The 13,121-nt window shown below is 38.0% G+C and overlaps 1 protein-coding gene, 1 long non-coding RNA gene and 2 other non-coding genes across 4 annotated transcripts; 2 read left to right on the plus strand and 2 right to left on the minus strand.

The window, feature by feature from the left end:
* Positions 1-1,964: 1,964 nt before the first annotated feature.
* Positions 1,965-2,038, plus strand: Trnas-gga (transfer RNA serine (anticodon GGA)). Its single transcript has one exon. It is a non-coding gene; the product is annotated as a tRNA-Ser (tRNA).
* A 281-nt stretch (positions 2,039-2,319) lies between these two features.
* Trnas-gga (transfer RNA serine (anticodon GGA)) lies at positions 2,320-2,393 on the plus strand. Its single transcript has one exon. It is a non-coding gene; the product is annotated as a tRNA-Ser (tRNA).
* Positions 2,394-7,557: 5,164 nt separating this feature from the next.
* LOC145234547 (uncharacterized) lies at positions 7,558-9,769 on the minus strand. The gene is made up of 6 exons (XR_013861295.1): positions 9,756-9,769; positions 9,144-9,322; positions 8,903-8,966; positions 8,591-8,766; positions 8,354-8,408; positions 7,558-7,913 (listed from the first exon to the last, which is right to left on the minus strand). It is a non-coding gene; the product is annotated as an uncharacterized LOC145234547 (long non-coding RNA).
* A 421-nt stretch (positions 9,770-10,190) lies between these two features.
* LOC145234033 (uncharacterized) lies at positions 10,191-12,881 on the minus strand. The gene is made up of 3 exons (XM_080098805.1): positions 12,631-12,881; positions 12,095-12,236; positions 10,191-10,512 (listed from the first exon to the last, which is right to left on the minus strand). The coding sequence occupies exons 1-3, from the start codon at positions 12,833-12,835 to the stop codon at positions 10,194-10,196; spliced, it is 666 nt and encodes a 221-aa protein (XP_079954931.1). The 5' UTR covers positions 12,836-12,881; the 3' UTR covers positions 10,191-10,193.
* Positions 12,882-13,121: the final 240 nt, after the last annotated feature.

The following is a 13,121-nucleotide window of genomic DNA, read 5'->3' on the forward strand; positions in this document are numbered from 1 at the left end:
TAGTTTCTAAACCTTTTCTCTATGTGACCTTTCTGAGTTTTTTGTATTTCCTGTATTGTGTGTCGATACGAGCATACGTTAAACTGTTTCAAATACAATAGACATACTGGATGTACATGTTTACATCATGCTTGAAATATTGTCTAGCATTCTAAAAAAACACAGAAGAAAATGAGAAAAGAAAAAACGGCAGTCGAAGTTTATAGCTTTAAAACGATAAATAAAACCTTTGTTACATGAACCAGAACGCTTGCGTCATCATTTTTATCCAAAATATTTCATCAAGCAGTATGATGTCACGATGACGTAAAGAGCTGTCGACAGCTTCAGCTTTTTAGCTTTCCCCGTTGTACTGGTGCTGTCAGCGCCACCTTGTGGGCTAGTGCTCGCAGCGCCATCTAGTGTGCTGGTCGTAGGCTGTGTGGTGGATTGAGTTGCGTGGAACTGCGCCACTGTGCGGTTGTTGCAGTCGTTACCGTGACAACACGAAATGTTGCAGGATCTAAAAAAGTTTGAAGAGGTCAAAGGTGAAATACTCTCAGGTAAACAGTACTAAATGGTAAAATTTGATTTTGATTACAATCTCATTTTAATCAAACATTCTGTTTGAATAAGGTAGGCTTTACAGCTTTCTGGGCTACCTGGATCGGTAGAATCGCTGCATGGTATTTTGATCGGTTGCATGCTAGCTTGTTTTTTTGTACGGTTTCGTTAACGCATGTTTGATAACTGGTAGGAGGGTGGGAGACAGACATTCTAGTTTTTTGTACAGTATAGCGCACATAAATCATGGTTTTGAGTGCAGAGTTAACTTTCCTCTTAAACGCTCTTTCAAAAACCCTTTAACATCTACCTCTCGAACCCAAACAAAACCTTTTTCAAAAAAACATATCTTTTTTTAAAAAAGTACAGAAACCTAAAAAGATCTTTAACCCTATACCGAAATACCTTGTCTACTTATAAAGGGTTATATATTTACCCCATTTGCTTTTTCCCCTGTACATACTACAAGCGAAAAGCGCGGCACGAGTTTACAACCTCATTTTGAAATTAAAACATGCCTTTCTATCTTTTACACACTGTTTTCGCTTATAAGACCTCCCTGTTATAGACATTATAAGTGTATGTTAGGTAAAGCTCCCTTTAAGACATTTTTAGTTCCAGTCTGCATAACTTTTTTGTTATTTTTTAATGGAGGCGACAAGATAACACGCTTACCGGACAATGTGTTGACCTTAAAACCAAGTCTACACGTACGAATCTGACTGCTTCTGGTTGCTATTAGGTGGCCTTGAACACTGCTACACATTAAAAGATTGTCACGCAAGGCTGTTGAAGAATTTAAAAATGAGCCAAACCTGTTAAATTCAATTGTAGAAGTTCTTCTTTACTCGACCGCTTAAAACAGTGGTTCTTAACCTTTTTCCTTGCTGCACCCCTTTCAAATCACCAACAAATTTTCGCACCCCCGTTTGTTTTTGTATTTATAAAGAATGTACCTAACCCACCTTAATGATTCAGCATCCCCGCATCCCCTTGGAACAGTTGCGTGCACCCCTGGTTAAGAACCCCTGGCTTAAAATATTAGACAAAACTTGAATACGAACTTCTCAAACACTTAGCGTACAATCAGCTATCACCGCGTGTTTAACAAATGTGCCATCAGAAATTGCCAAGTCCTGAAATACATTTTTATAAAAATTAGCTAAGATAAACATAACTGGTATCAGACTTATGGTTTTATGCAGATCACCTATCACGGCATACTCATAATTTATAGAACCACACTACGATTGGCCTATCTAAGTCGCACTACTCTTTTGAACCCGTCTCCAAAGCATTCCCTTTAGGGTTATCAACTCGTTTCAGGACATGGACCCCCCAGTCCATAAGAAATGATCGTGGATCATTCTATTATTGAGCAACGGTGCTTGTGATTCGACTTTCGACGGATTCTCCACTGAGCCTGTGTAGCTCAGTTGGTAGAGCGCGTGTCCCGGAAAGACTCCTGTCGTGGGTTCGAATCCCACCGCAGGCTAGATTTTTCTAGCCTACGCCTTGCCATATGGTGGTGAATGCTTGGTGACCGGCTGATTCGGTATAGCGCCTTCAATGGTCTTGGCGTACTGTGATTTATACATGAGTGTGCCGTGATCGCTGGTCTGCATAGACGCTTCAGGGCTGATCCCAGTTATGAATTTATGTTCATCTTAACTGATACTGGTCAATCTGGCGATCCCCTACTACGAAGCTGACATGTGCAGCATACGAGGCAGGCAACGGTGCTTGTGATTCGACTTTCGGCGGATTCTCCACTGAGCCTGTGCAGCTCAGTTGGTAGAGCGCGAGTCCCGGAAAGACTCCTGTCGTGGGTTCGAATCCCACCGCAGGCTAGTCTAGCCTACGCCTTGCCATATGCTTGGTGAATGCTTGGTGAATGCTTGGTGAATGCTTGGTGAATGCTTGGTGAATGCTTGGTGAATGCTTGGTGAATGCTTGGTGAATGCTTGGTGACCGGCTGATTCGGTATAGCGCCTTCAATGGCCCTGGCGTACTGTGATTTATTATTGAGCAAGATTGAAGTAAGAGTAGGCGACAAGCAATTTGGCTAAAAGCATAATTCTTCAAAATCGTTTCCTAAAAAGTGAGATAAAATAATTAACAACTAACATTTTAACCATCATTCAGTATATAATAGGCAACCATCCTCAGTTTATCACCATTTTTTGTGGACGTCTAGTCAACCACAGGTTAGGAACCACCGCCTTATGGCAAGGCATCAGCTAGAAAAGTTTATGCAACACAATTATACTTGACCCATGATGGGGGTACCCATGAAAAGACTTTCTTCAACTGAAATCTGCATCCAGCGTCATCCAGGTTGCTACAGTTTCCCTGGTTGTTGCATTGGAATCCAACGCCGTCCAGTGCCAGCGTATTATTAAACCATGGTGCTAAAAATACAAGGAAACAAAAAAGTTTGGTTAAACAACACTGCAAGAAAAGCAGTTGGATTTCATTGGAAAATGTTTCAATCGCTTTATTTCCAAGCAAGTACACGTAACTCAAAAAGTAACATACTAAGATTTAGTTGTACAGTTAATGGTATTGATAAGTACTGCTTAAGTTCAAAGTTGGAAACTGCTAAACCTCAAGTTATCTCAAAATCACAATGTGCTTCAAATTTCTCGAAATACAAAATATTCTTTTCATCTTTAAATCATCTACAAACGATTTCAAATGAAGAGTACTTTTTTTGTGCTGAAAAAAATTTGCCTTATTTTTTTGTAAAAACAATTTAGCAGAACCAAGCAAAGTCAAACGGTATTAAAACTTGTTTGGTCCTACTAGAATGTAAAGAATTAAACCAAAACGGTTGATCGGTATTTGCACACAGTTAAGCATTAAGGTGGTTGAGCAGACAAACCTGAAATGCGCAATAAAAACCTAATATGCACAAGAAAACGCAAATTTTCTCCACAACAGAAAATACTTTACTATAAATGCCTGAGCTTCCTTTTCTTATATCGAGAAACTTTAAATCAGTGTAGCTTATGTAAAAGCATCGAGTCAATAAATGATAAGCTGCAGACAGTGCACACTGTTTCGACCTATAAGGTGTAGTGTAGCTTAATTATCAAAATATAAACTGTCAAAAATGACCATCACTGATTTGAGATATTTTTATATTCATGCAGACATGAAATAAGTAAACACAGAATTTTGCTGCATGGATACACAAGAGGGGATACGAATATCCAACAAATAAAAAATATTCTGTAGGCAAGCGGGTCACAATTTTAGTAAGTATACCTTAAGACCAGATCAGAGTCATTTTACTCATACATCGAACAATATAAGTTGTGGCCAATAATACCACTGGGGCGTTGATTAGTAAACGCTATAAAACGCTAAAAATTGTGATTAGGGTTTTGAAGACGTCGCCGTTAACTAAATAAGACATTTTTTTCAAACCTTCGCCATAAGCTTCGATTCTAAGGCAAGACGCGTTGTCTGATGTACACGGACTTGTCTTGATGAATCGATTTTCTGGCGAAACGAGTATTGGTATGTTGCCTCTTGTAACGTTGAAACCTTTCCAACACGTGGTTAATGTAGCTGAGCGTTGTATGGATGCAAACACCAAGGCCATTGAAAGGAATGATATCAAGTTGTTCTGCATTTTATTTATGTTTCTTTCGTGAAACTTTTTTTAGATTCCGAACAAAATGGCCCAATGGCTCCTTTTAGGAATAGTAGACTGGTAGTTTGTCAAAAAAAAAACGCTGAGTTTGTTATGCTAAACTTTACACCGATGAGGACTGCAGTAATTCCTAAAACGCATGCAATAAAATGTAAATACAATATAAAAGCGCATTTTTAGTTGTACAAAGAATTTATATTTTCTGCTAAGTTATCCACAAAAGCATTCGCACTGATTAAATTTAAAGCCAGGCAGTTTACCTGTTGTTAAAAATGATTTTAAGAAGAACATTTTCTGCAGATAAGACGCTGTTATAAAACATTTTCCACAGTACTTTCAATTTTCTGGACCTAATAATCTAATGCTTTGTATAATCGCTAAACACTTGCAAATAACAAAGGAATTGCATCCGTTACATACAAATCTATGCAAGCTTCTTTTTTATCTAGCTACAAGAACTACAGTGTCATGTATATATTTAGAGCTCGCTTATGAAACCAGTTGGTTGAATAGTCGACAGTCTCAAGTGCGGCGGTTTAGGGGGAAGAGTCAAAACAAAATTCAAATCACGCCCTTTCTCAAAGGGCTGCCTTCCCTAATTGTAGTATTACATTTCGGGCGGCTCGAAATTGAATGCAATTCCAGTCTGCGTGACTTCCGGACATGTGCTCTGCGCAATCTTGGCTGGAAAGTTTCGAAAACATTTCGCAGTAAATCGTTTAGTGAAGTAGTTCTTCACCTTTTTCGTGTAGTTTCCCACTAAAGTCAATCACCAAAGTCCAATTTTTCGGTTATTTTAATAATGATGTTTTGTGTCATGCATTAAAATTATCTTTTTTTGATTCAAAATAGTTAAGTTTGTGACTAAAATATCAGATTTGTGACTTTAGGTTTTAGAGTAAGACTTTAAACAACAATTTAGGCACCATTCACTTACTTAACTTTCTTCTACATGTACATGCCTTGCCACTGGTGGGAACCACTCGTTTAGTGATTACTTGACTAATTTTGGTGTACAGTTTTGGGCTTGGTCGGGATTTTTTTATTTACGCCAAACTAATTGCCACTTTTTTATGCATTCAATCAAATTTTCCAATTAGAAGAAGAAAAGAGGATTCTAACCAGGAAATTAACTAACTTTCCTACCATTCAGAACTTAGGCTGAAAAAACAAGCGGCGTGTAAGATTCAGATATGTCACTCAAATCATTGCATGGCATTTTGACAGTGTGTTTACTACTGTGTTTGCTGTGTGGTTTCTTTTGCTTACTCGATTTTAGCGCCATAAATTGGACCCTGCTAGCTTAACATCAAGAAAAATGTTTGCATTTTCATTTGGCAGACAAGTTCCACCTTAATATGTAATGACGTATGCTACCACTAATTGTGACGTATCAATTATCTTCTTTGTTGTGTAGAATTTGAAAATTCCCTTTAAGATGAAATATGGGAGTATGCAATGATGCAATACACGTGATATGACGCCAGATTGTGGTTTATCACGATCCTATGTTAAATGTGACACGAAACCTTTGTTTGCTGTCTGTCTTTAAAGTCACGAATCTGAAGCGAAACTTGAGTAACTGTTGGACATTATGACGAAATAATGTCTCATTGCCCTTTATGCATGTAAAGAGATATAATTTGCAAGAACATTTAAAAGAATACACAAAAAAATGTCGCGTAAAACATAAAATTATATTAATCCAGGTAAAAATTTCTTTAAAAACCATTAACGCTTTTGGAAATACGCTTGATAAATATCAAATTACGGCAACAAAGCAAGAACACAAACTCAAGTGATGCGTTAGACGTGGTAACATCACCGCTAGCTGTCACTGTAGGTTTACCAGGTCTAATTGTTGGTTTAATTTAAAGGAACTTGGTTGGGCAGGAACTTGGCCAAATGGTCTGGCGCGCCTGACCCATGTACAGATATAAAAAACCTTGAGCGGGATTCGTCCCCGGGAGTGTTCTGGGTTCGAACCCCGTAAAAAAACCACCGGTGCCAGGTTTGATCTTTGCACAAGGCAAAACCCTTGAATCATCAACACTGGTTAAATTATTGGGAGTTATCGTTTCTGCAACAACAAACATTCGGTATGAAATAAAAATACTTTTGATAAAAAAAATGTGTGTGTTGTACGGTGTATCCATGGGTATATTTTTTTACTTGTTTATCATTCTGTAAATTGTAACATTTACAAGGTAAAAATAGTCAACAAGTCCTTTAAATTTTAAAAAATATTTTTGTTTAAAAATCACACAGTCGGATAGGCAGCCGTCAATACTGCGATGCATCTACATTTTTAGGAAGGAATAAATATTTGCATTCTTCCTTGGCACTATTTATGGCTCCTGTTGGAGCAATACGAGCCGAATTTTGATCAGAGAACAACACTGGGCATTGACGCTGCAATTTATAACAGAAATATCATTTCACTATTAAAACCCATTGTGATTTACCACAAAAAGAACAGTCTTAATAAAGGTAAACTATTTTGAAACATTTAGTTTGTGTTTTTAAGATGCAAAGTGTGCTGCAAAAATGAAATAATTTTTAAACCTTTCTCTATATTAATCAGCTTTATCTGGTATTTCCTGTATTGTGTGTCGATACGAGCATACACATAACTGTCTCGTTTAAAATAGGCATACTGGATGTATATGGTTAATAAGTAATCATTATTCTTGAAATATTTTCTGGTATTCTAATCAACCACAGCAGCAAATCAAGAAAACGGAAAAAAAGGCAGCCGAAGTTTATAGTTTTAAAACGCTAAATAAGTTGCAAAAAACACAAAGAGACAACATTAGAAGTTTAATTAAACTAGTTTCAAAAGATTTACAAAAGTTTTAGGTAAGTTTTGATAACTTTATTAAATGGACCAAATCGCTTGCGTCATATTTTTACTTCAAATAATTTATCAAGCAATACGATGTCACGAAGACGTAAAGAGTTGTCGACAGCTTCAGGTTTTCGGCTTTCCCCGTTGCACTGCTGCGCCACCTTGTGGTCTAGGAAGGACAGCGCCACCTTTGGGGTCGCGCCAAATTTAATCTATGATTAAACTACTTCCTGTGCGTCTTCCTAGACCAGTGACACTTGACAACACACGATTAAATGCAGTTTGCACTAAAGCAAGTCACAGGGACATACCTACAAGTCAATAGTATCACAAGCAACGGTTGTTTGAACTGCACGAAACATCATCCATGTAGTGAATGTGAACATTTATTTTAAGCTTAGTTGACAACCTGCACTGATGATTATGAAAACACCGGGTGTTTAAACAACTACACTAATATGCATTCTACATACACAATCTCTCTGGAAGTTGTGTTTTAATGAACATTTTTAATTCGATAAAACGTCATTATTGTTGCAATTCAAACGAATCTTGTTTTCGTTCGAATTACAAATGTATGCGCAGTTTAAAAATGTCATCAGTTACATCACGAACCAACCGAGAACTACAAGACCCATCGTCATCAAAATGTTAATTTGTGCTGCGTGATTAGCACTAGATGTTGTTATTGTTGCTATAGTGGTTGTTGTTGTTGTTGTTTCTGTAGTGGTTGTAGGTATTGTTGTTGTAGGTGTTGTTGTTGCTGTTGTAGTATCCGGTGTTGTGGTTCCCCTCACATTGAGTTCAGCCACACCCAGCAAGTTACATTCGTCGTTTTGGCAACAGGCAGCCACACAGTTACTGTAAAAACACGTGTATTTTGTAAAAGCATCGAGCCGTTAAGTGATAAGGTGCAGACAGTGCACTTTTTTTAAAAAAAAACACTGTAAAAAAAACACTGTTTCGACCTATAAGGTCTCAAGGTCTCATCAGTGCAGCTGGTGACGAGAGATCGGCCGTATTGGCTAGTGTAGCCATCCAACGGCACTCCAGTTTGCTGGGAGTAGCAGGGTAAAAACCCATGCCTCACCTAGTCTGTGCGATGCCACGACTGGGCATACGTGTATTTTACTCATTAAAAAAGGACATTTTAAATTAAAAAAATGTATTTACATAAAATCTGACTTTGTAAATTTGAAAAACTTGCAATCATTTGTTTCTGTCTTAAGTTTTTGTTAAATTATTTATCTTCAGGTGGCTACTGTAAGTTCGTTGCTAACATACACTTAAAAATAACTTACTTTCTATTTTCACAAAGTCCAGCATCACAGGCAGCCGTTGTCTGACACGAAACTTCTATTTTTGAAACAGAAAGAAGTTTCGGTTTCAAAGCAAACCACTTTTATTCGCATTTCAGACAACTCACAAACAAATCGCTGTTTCTCGTTTCAATTCGCCTTTTACAAACCACTATCAACAATTTCATCTTTCAGATCTTTCATACATATTTTGTTGTTTTGTTAAAGTTAAGGACTGACCTTTTTGGTTCCCATATTCTATTCTTCCACACTGATGGCCCGGAGCACAAGTGCTGATTTGAAGTATAGTTCCATCTGGTCTAAGTTCTGTCACACAGCGCACAATGTTGTTTATGTCACCAACAGACCTAACGTTGCACTCATCCGCATCATGTCAGCATGCCGATACGCAATTTCTAAACACAAAGTGTGTGATTTTATTTAACAAACCATGTATTCATTCCAATATTTTGCTTTCAGAGGAATGTCCAGTATTTCGAATTTCTCTGGAAAAAGGATTGAGAACTTTTGTAAGTGACGAAATTTACTCACGTGACATTTGCGCAGAGCAGATTACAATCTTGGTCAGTCGAACACAAAACGGTTGTTGTTGTGACTGCAAACAAAACTCTATGTTACAATGCAAAGCATTTGAAAACGTTGTTCGTCAAACGTCTTTGTAAATAACTTTGACTAGTGTTCGAATTTTATTTCTTAAGGTTACTGAATTTATTCGCCTCTTTCTTTGTTAACTTCCATCTCGCACTTATTTTAACTCATCAACTTTCCTCACCTCCATCAGTGGTTACTTCCCTCCTTGCGCAAAACTCAAAATCCTGGCATGCTTTCGTTTCGGTAAGGGTTCCATTTGTTGTTTTTCCCGTCATACAAGTCACCGCATAAACTACATCAGATACATCACCGTGACCGTTGCAGTTTGGTTCATCGTTGCAACACCCCGACAAACAATTCCTAAAGATATTTTGTCATTTAACATTCTGGTACGAATTTTAAACCGACATCACTCAACAATTTATGTTAAAACTTACACCCCCCCTCCCCCCGAGTACTTGGTCCATTGCTGTTGCTTGAACTGTACTAAAACCCCTGAACATTTCTAAAATTTGTTAAAACTAAGTAAAGCCCGCCCTGAAATGGCAGTATTTGAAACGCAAGTGTGTTTTATTCTTTCTTTCAACCCTGTCTATATTGCATTAACGTTAATCAACGCCAAACTTCGAGCTACCATTAAACAAGTCACAGCAACATGTCGGAATAGGCACGAACCATAGACAGGCGAGCTTGCCTAAGTCAACAACGAAAACTGTAGAACAGACATTTTTGTAAATTCATCGGTATTTAGACTGCACCTCAAAGCAGTTTTGTTTTACCCGCGGCAAATTACCAGACACCTTGCATCATCGAAGCCTCGCAAAACGCGCTGTAATAGTCTACATCGCATCAAAACAAAGAGCCAACCAATTTTACGCAGCACACACGATGCATCCAGTGGTGGGATTCAGCCGGTTCGCACCGGTTCTACACAATTGTCTCACGATATTTTATGAGATCGAACCGGCTAGCACTACTGATTACTGTCAATGGACTTTTTGTAACCGAACTGGCTGAAAAATATAACTTTTGTGATAGAACCGGCTGACAAAAATGATTTCCACCACTGAGTACAACTGTCTCGTTTCTAAGACACACCAAAAGTATATGGTTAATAAACAGTTATCATGCTTGAACAATTTTGTAGCATTCTAATCAACCACACAATGAGAAAAAGGAAAAACGCGCATCTTTTTATTAAAACTTGACCAAAATCTGTTGCGTCATATTTTTACTTAAAATATTTTATGAAGCAGTATGACATCACGATAACGTAAAGAGTTGTCGACAGCTTCAGCTTTTCGGCTTTCCCCGTTGTACTGGTACTTACAGGGCCACCTTGTGGGCTAGTGCTTGCAGCGCCATCTTGTGGACTGGTACTTGCAGCGCCGCCTTGTGGGGTCGTTCTTGCAACGCCACCTTGTGGACTGGTGGTCATAGCGCCACCTAGTGTACTGATCGTAGGTAGTGTCGTGGATTGAGATGCGTGGAACTGCGCCACTGTCCGGTTGTTGCAGTCGTTACCGTGGCAACACGAAATGTTGCAGGATCTGAGAAGTTTGAAGAGGTCAAAGGTGAATCACTCAGTGGTAAACTGTACTGCTAATACTTGATTATGATAAAATTGCCGATTCAATTTTAACTTATTTTGCAATGTTTGTACAGTTGCCTTTATCGTGTGGGAAATGCTGACAGGATCGGCAAATCCTGGGACACGTGGTAGTTTTCATGGCAAGCCAACAATTTGCGAGTTTATATTTACGTGCTTTGATCTTTTGTGATGATGTAATAGTGCCCACACAGTCTGTACGCACCAACATGCTTTCTGATTGTTATTCAAATTGAGCGACAAAATGCTGTTGGACAATTGCAGCAACCGGAAGGGGGTATTTAATCATCCACTTAACCGCTGTTGCATGTTTGTCACAGCACGCACAAAAATCGTGTCTTTGGCGTGGAGTCAGCGCTCTGCCTTAAGTTTCTGTTTTGAGACCGCTAATGGGCACATAAATTTCCTAATGGAAAATGTTTCGTACTTTTTAACGCGAAATATCAAGCAAATATGTAAGCTATAACAGGGACTTACTTCACTCCTATATTATTACAATCTGTTGTCAATAAACATACATCAAGCCAATAGCGGTTGCTTGGCTGTTGCAAACCAGTTTCCTCTGTGGTTTATGCCCAGCAGTCATCGCATCGCACAGAACTAGCAAAGAATGACTATGCAGCATGTTACTCCCAATAAACTGTCGTTAGGTGGCTATAGTGCACAATACGGCCTAGGTCTTTTATAGTAGTAAAATAGTTTCATGGTAATTTTTATGGTAATAACAAATCGTGTGGCCAAAACAAGTTAGTTTTAGAATCATTAAAACCAGCAGGACATCTAATAATGATTGAAGTAATATAAAACTATTTTCCGTAAAAACAAGAATCCCTCATTGTTTACTTTGCCTGTTTCCAGCTGTGTGCAAAATGGCTTCACAAGTCGAACCAATAGCAATTTATCTGTCTAAGTATTTGTTCTTTGTATATTTAAGTAAGAAACTTTTGATGCTGTGAAGGCGCTTCTTTTAACCTACAATTTGTATTGTGTTTGTACTGCTGAAATTTGATAAAATCATTTGATAAAAAACAAATACCAATTTTACTAGTGATTACAAATTTCGGCCCCAGTTAGAATTATAAAGGCTTAGCAAGTCAACAATTTCGTAACTATTAGTGGGTTCAAAATGAATGAAGATGTTTTTACACACGGATATTTGAATTACTTGGTGTGCAATGAACAACCACCTCGAGTTTAACAATCTTTCCAGGGATTGCCAAATCTTGTAATACAATTTATGCAACTTATCTATGAAGACATTACATTACGCCAGTTTCTTATTGAAGGGGTTATACGTAGCGAATCAGCCGGTCACCAAACATTTGCCATGCCAAGGCGTAGGCTAGACAACTCTGAATTTATGTTCATCTAAGTCGTATCTAACATGGAATCAGTCTTTATGGGTTTGTGTAGATAATACTCCAACTGGCTCATAAAAGGCGTTATACAAAATCAAGTCGGTCTTAAGAATTAGCACATATTGCAAGGGGTAGATAAGAAAAGTTTATAGAACACAACCTTACGTGACCCATCTTGAATCCACCGATGGAAAAACTTTATTCATTTGAAATCTGCATCCAGCGTCATCCAAGTTGCTACAGTTTCCAACGTTGTTGCATAGGAATCCAATGCCGTCTATTAACTTCGTACCGAGCCACGTTGCGACTAAAAAAAATCAAAAATCAAAACTTTAACTGAAGCAACACTTTCAGAAAGTTGTATAGATTGAATTGTGTTGAATTTGTTAAACGTTTGATCCTTTTTCAGAGCAGGTTGTCAATTTAGGCAACTCCAAAGTACTAATGTTAACATTTGGTTGTTCAGTAATAGGTATTACGTCGCATTGACGCCATAGTTAGTCGATAGGATTTCCTTAAGTTTGCTAAAGCCATTTAGCCCAATTTAAAGTACACAATAAGGCCCATCTACATGAGGCAGGTGTTTAGACCCAACTAAAACTATTTTGTAGACAAGCAGGTCACAAAATGGTTACATGTTAAAGGTGTCCATTGGGGCTATAAAGACCTCGTAGTAATGTAAATGAAACCTCATTTCGAACCTTTGCCGAAAGCTTTGACTTTAAGGCAAGTCGCATTGGCTGATGCACACGGACTTGTCTCGTTGATTCTTTCTCCCGTCGGAACGTCCCATATATTGGACCTTGTAACGTTGACACCTTTCCAACACGTGGTTAATGTAGCTGAGGATTGTATGGATGCAAACACCAACCCGATTGAAAGGAACTTTATCAAGCTGTTCTGCATTTTGTTTTTTGTGGACTTTTCTTTCAGATTCAAAAGACAAGGGCTCCTAAACCTGAAAATGCAGTTTATCTTTAGAGGTTAATGTTTTTTGCTTGATATTCCACACCAAAAAAACTATGACAAATTGGCTCCTGATAGGAACATTAGGCTGTTAGTTTGATCAATCACGAAAGCTTGTTAGGCTAAACTCTGCACTGATGAAGACAATAACAATTTCCCAAGTATTACTGATTACTTTGTAAAAACTCTCTACATTACTAATTATATCAGTAAAAACTCTCTTTAA

This window comes from Phallusia mammillata, chromosome 6, assembly GCF_965637545.1.
Source record: "Phallusia mammillata chromosome 6, kaPhaMamm4.hap1.1, whole genome shotgun sequence".
NCBI lineage: Eukaryota > Metazoa > Chordata > Ascidiacea > Phlebobranchia > Ascidiidae > Phallusia > Phallusia mammillata.

What these genes read in the sequence shown, in the direction of transcription:
- LOC145234033 (XM_080098805.1), bottom strand. Translation starts at nt 12,835, where the DNA reads ATGCAGAACAGCTTGATAAAGTTCCTTTCAATCGGGTTGGTGTTTGCA. An exon ending in AGTCAAAGCTTTCGGCAAAG is followed by an intron (nt 12,237 to 12,630) that starts GTTCGAAATGAG and finishes GATTTTTTTTAG; the next exon opens with TCGCAACGTGGCTCGGTACG. An exon ending in GTGGATTCAAGATGGGTCAC is followed by an intron (nt 10,513 to 12,094) that starts GTAAGGTTGTGT and finishes CAAACTTCTCAG; the next exon opens with ATCCTGCAACATTTCGTGTT.